This window comes from Montipora foliosa, chromosome 6 (assembly GCF_036669935.1).
Source record: "Montipora foliosa isolate CH-2021 chromosome 6, ASM3666993v2, whole genome shotgun sequence".
NCBI classification, from domain to species: domain Eukaryota; kingdom Metazoa; phylum Cnidaria; class Anthozoa; order Scleractinia; family Acroporidae; genus Montipora; species Montipora foliosa.
Window position 1 is genome coordinate 67,603,688 of NC_090874.1, and position 5,000 is coordinate 67,608,687.

The 5,000-nt window shown below is 38.8% G+C and overlaps 1 protein-coding gene across 1 annotated transcript in view; it reads right to left on the reverse strand.

Moving 5' to 3' along the window:
- The window catches only part of LOC138008240 (mothers against decapentaplegic homolog 3-like), a 13,379-nt gene extending 9,506 nt beyond the window's left edge, over positions 1-3,873 (reverse strand). The window contains 1 exon segment of the mRNA XM_068855505.1: positions 3,353-3,873. Within this exon segment, the coding sequence (XP_068711606.1) occupies positions 3,353-3,746 (394 nt within the window). The 5' untranslated portion in view covers positions 3,747-3,873.
- Between the last annotated feature and the right edge of the window lie 1,127 nt (positions 3,874-5,000).

A 5,000-nucleotide genomic window follows, 5' to 3' on the forward strand; every position in this document is an offset into this window, starting at 1 on the left:
ACTAGGACCAAAACCAAATTCAATATATGATAATCAGGGTTGTCAACTGAACCTGGGGCACATAGGTGGGAGGAAAATAGAACCAGAATTACAGTAACTCCATGTTCCCTCCACGCACCTTATGAAAACAAATCATTAAAAGGCCCAAATATAGGAGGCTCAGCTCCATTTGTCTGAAATCCCAGCTCAGGTTAGAAGGTTTCCCAGTACAGACTTTGACAGGGCCTCATTTAAGGTAAGGTGTAACATCATCTTACCAGCAAGGGAACAGAATGGCCCACTAAGACAGCAAAGTAGGTGATGATTTTTTGCTAGAAACCAGCTACTTATGACCACTCTATAGTCAAGCACAGCAAACTCCAGCATTACCACTGCATGGCACAAAGGCCAGCCTAGTTAACCATGAGAAATCGATTGGTATTGCTGCACTTGAATCCAGCTAACAATCACATTCAATTCCCATTTAGCAGGAAAATTTTGATTTTGGACCACCTTCTTCCAGTATAGAGCAAATTTTTGTTTCATTTCTTGGCTTCAGCTCAAGAGGTCGCCTTAAGGACAGTGCCTACTATTGTTACTGTGCATACGTTCTGCGCATCTCGAGATACTTGTGTTTCCTATCAGTGATGCTTACTAAGACAGTGACACCTTCGCATTTTTGAGAGAACGCCATACATTGCTTTGTTGTTTAAAGCTTTTTACAAATATTACTCAGCAATAATTCTTATCTTTGAAAAATGTGTTACCCACAATTTTCTTTTTGGATTTCAATAAAACTTGTTAAGATCTACATTTCCTACAAAACCATAAACCGGGCAAAAATACCTTTGAATTAGTAGGCACAGTCTTTAATTTAGTTCTGAATTTTAGCCTTAGTATCTAGGACAAAAAAACTGCCTGTATTCCAGCCAGGTTGAATTTTTTTTCTTTTTTCCCAACACATTATTATGTGAGCCTAGGCTTAAGTACTACAGGCGTCCTGTCAAATTGTGCTGGTCAAGCTGAGGAAATGACTGAGGAGTGGCCTGACTCATGTAATCACACCCTCTGTTGATCCTCCTCAACCAACTCACAAGCTTGTCATTCAAGCTTTGCTGACAAAAGACAAAAACCAGGCACCCAGTAAGCTTAAGTTATTGTAAACAAGCATATACAATTTAATAATTTTGCAAAAAAATACCACAGAGGTTAAGACAACAATTCACAGACAAAGCCTATAGCAACATCAAACATAACACAACATTTAAGATGAAAAGTAAGATACAACAGGAAATCGATCTAAATAAAGATAAGCTTACATTCCAAGGGGAAAGTATTATTTGCTGAGACACGTACTGCTGCACAATGACTTTCACAGAATATTGACCTGGTCCTCTAAAAACCAAGAAAACGTTAAGCCTGTTTGATGTTTAAGGCAAACATATGAATCAGATTTAGTTAATAGGGCTTTTATTCCTATGAGCTCTATTAAATCAGCTTCTTTTCAATATAAACAACAATAAAATACAAAGGATAATATAGCATCTCCTCTTAAATAATATTTGATCAAAACTAAACCTTCAGTCAATAAGAGATTTCTCTCTACAATTTAATTAATAAATATCCTACACCTTCGAACTAAGACAAAATTAAAAATAACAAGTGAGCGCTTTTAATCTACACTTGACGATGATGCCTCGCTTACATTACTGAAAGAGGAAAATTAGGTAACTCCCTTCCGGAGCCATAATCTTCTGGCTTTTCATGCATGTATTGTTCCCTCGGCTACAAAGGATGTACATATATATTCAACTTCATTCAAATCGCCGATAAACTCAAGGTTATCGCGTATCCGAATTTATCGTTTTAAATTAAGCTTCTATACCTATCCTTCCTTCATAACCTGTGCCCTTAAAACGACCGAAATGAATAAACTCACAAGGTAAATGAATTAAAACAACAGAACGTAATAGAAAACATGAACGTATGAAGTAAACATTCATAACTTCGACGCCAATGTGATTATTTCAAGACTCCAAGTTATTAGTTGATCTCAAAGCAAAGAAAAGGCCAGTTCTTTCCACGACGCTTTTTTCAACTCGTATAATTTACCGTACATTCCCTCTTTGGCTAGATTGTGTTGACACATTGTACATTTCAAATACAGAACACGAGAAACATACAGATAATTTTTCGGCAACCACTAAATCAATACCAAAATATACCGAACAATGCATCATTGAGGATTGTCAAATGGCTGCAGAAAGTACTTAAAAGTTCGCTTAGTGTGATGCAACGCTAACATAAACACACAACTTCATTGTACATGTCGAACACACACAGTTTCTCTTAACGAGAAGTATGGATCTACGCCGAATGGAACTAAAAGATTGTACAAAGACAGCGAATCTTAAGAACCAGATCACAATCCACAGTGACCGAAGGAAACGCAACCATGATTTTTAATCCACCGCGAAGAGAGGATTCTGAAATATAGTAAATTTGTCCGATGCGCCAAATTTGAGCACGAGCCCTCTCAATAATAATATGGTTAACCCAAAGATTGGAAAAAGTATACATAAAAATGCTATTTATACGGGAAATGCGAACGCCCTCACACTCCCTCGCAATTTTACTACCAGCACAATATGTAAGAATACAACATCAAAAATAACTTGGAAAAAATCATGGCACCCATATTTTGAAAATAGAAATAAAACAGATAATATCGCATCAAAGGGTGAAGCTGATCAACGCCAATTTTAATATTGTACATCAAAACCCAACCGATCCTACAACATGCTTGCCCTTCATTAAGACAACTTTCTTCTTCCGTGAAACGAGGTAGCATATTTGACAAGCACATGTTCAGAGGGCAATTTCAGAAACGAGAAGAAAAACGTCAACCCATGCAACACTTTTGGTCAGCCAATAACTATCAACAGAAAATGTAATTTTTAAGTGGCGGATTGTCAAGCATCTTTAACTCAAGACGATTGCATTTCTTTACTTAGAAAAACACACATTTGCTTTCAAAAATCTGTTCAACACATGCGCGCCAACGATGTAAGCTCAATTGCTAAGGGCACAAAATATGTATTCATCTCAATTCTTTGGTATTACAACGATGTTTCGCTATTATTTTTGCTTGTCATTCCTACTGGTTTAATGAAGACAAAGTTTAAATTCCCCTTAACGTAAGTATAAATACGACATGGCGATCGGAAGGTATACGATCCACGTACATTACACACTACATGATCAAACACAATTGGTAGGGGAGGCTCAACTAACACAAAAAGCATGCAGTAGTACGATCTGGTAATGCAGATCTTCACCAGATAATAACTTCAAACACTTTCTGCGAGGTTACCTGGTGTTTCCACTCGCTGATAATGAAAAGGATTGACGCAAACTTCATCCTTCTTCAGGCTGAAAGCGTAATCGCAAGACTCAATCGGTCGCAACTCATGATGGCTTTGCAAGTCCGGCCAACGCCACAATCTACAGTAGATCACATGAGGCAAGCCTTTCCGATGCGACACTTGCAAACGACCATCTAGACTGCGAGGTATAGTTACACATTTTGTGGGAATTCCTGGGTTCGTAATGGCCCTTTCCAATTCCTCAAGGCCTCCGCTCTTCTTTAACTTCTTCACCAAACTCTTGACCGCTTTCTCGGCCCATTTGTCATCGTCGTCGGTACTTCGTTTCCAACCCAACAGTCGTTTTACTATAGGCGGTGTAAAGGGAAGAAGCGAAGTCATGTCTTGAGAACAGCTTCGCAAAACCCGTCCTTTTGGAATCGCCAAAATCCAGTGTTAAAAATTTAAGCTTACCGATTTGTTCAGAAAAAGTACACCTATTCCTTTCTTGAAACGTTGGATCGAATTCATTTTTGACTGACAGCTGAGAAAGAACTAAACTCAATGGCCAATCAGAATACGCTTCTTATTGACGTCACCATGTAGTGACATTGACCGACAATGCTTCATGTAGGCTTGTGGTTTTTTCGACGAGAAACAGTGACCTGTCACCTGATCCTATTTACATTCCTTTCCCATCTATTCCTTTTCCGGTCTGTATCCTTTTATGTTTTGTGTTCAACTGAATACTATGAAGTATTACTACAAAGCGTAATTTTAGATAAACTAAATGGAGGCAAATGAAGGAATGCTATTTTTTTGTCTGTACGTCAACGCTGTGACAACAAAAAGCTCACTTGCAATTGTACTTTTCGTATTTATTTAGAAAAGCCAGCCTGATGTACAAGCTTAATAACATGATAGGTCCCTCAGACTCCCAGCTTCTATCTTATGCTACAAAGCACGGATCCACCGGACCTACATGAACCGTGTACACCCCATCAACGTCGCATTTGAGTTGGGTTCAGCGGGGCGCTAGGATATTATTTTAATAAAGTGAACGGTAATTAAACGATTAATTTTCTTTCCGGGATTATATTTTCAATTCATCATTTTTAGTTACTTTCCAATTTGTACTATTTCGGCGCTGAAAACCGTGAACAAAGCAAACAACGATATCGCTCCGAAAGAGGCCTGGGGCCTGTTTCTCGAAAGTCCCGAGACTTTACGGGCCATTTTCGGGTGTCACAATTCCTTTTGTATCTCAAGAACGGAGAGGATTCAAGTCGTCAAACTTCACAGTCATTTTGCTTTTTTTTACTTTGAAAACAGGTTAAAAACAGGTTAAAAGGTCGGCTTTCCAAAACAAGCGGTAGCCAGTTTCACAAATGGCTTTTCGGGCCCGAAAGGTTTTCGGGACTTTCGAGACACGGGCCCATGGACAGGAACCCACAGCCCCATTGTGTTCGTGCAAAAGATGAATGAGGGACAGAGAAGGGGACGCCTAGTTTGGCTCTTGAGATATGTAAGTTATTTTTAGAAGAAACGAAAGTCTGTTTCCCGAGACGTCCGAAAAATCAATAGGCGCGCTTGATCACAAGAAATGCAAAATGGCGTTCTGTGTGTAAGTTCGTTTTGTTGACGAAAGCGAGTTTG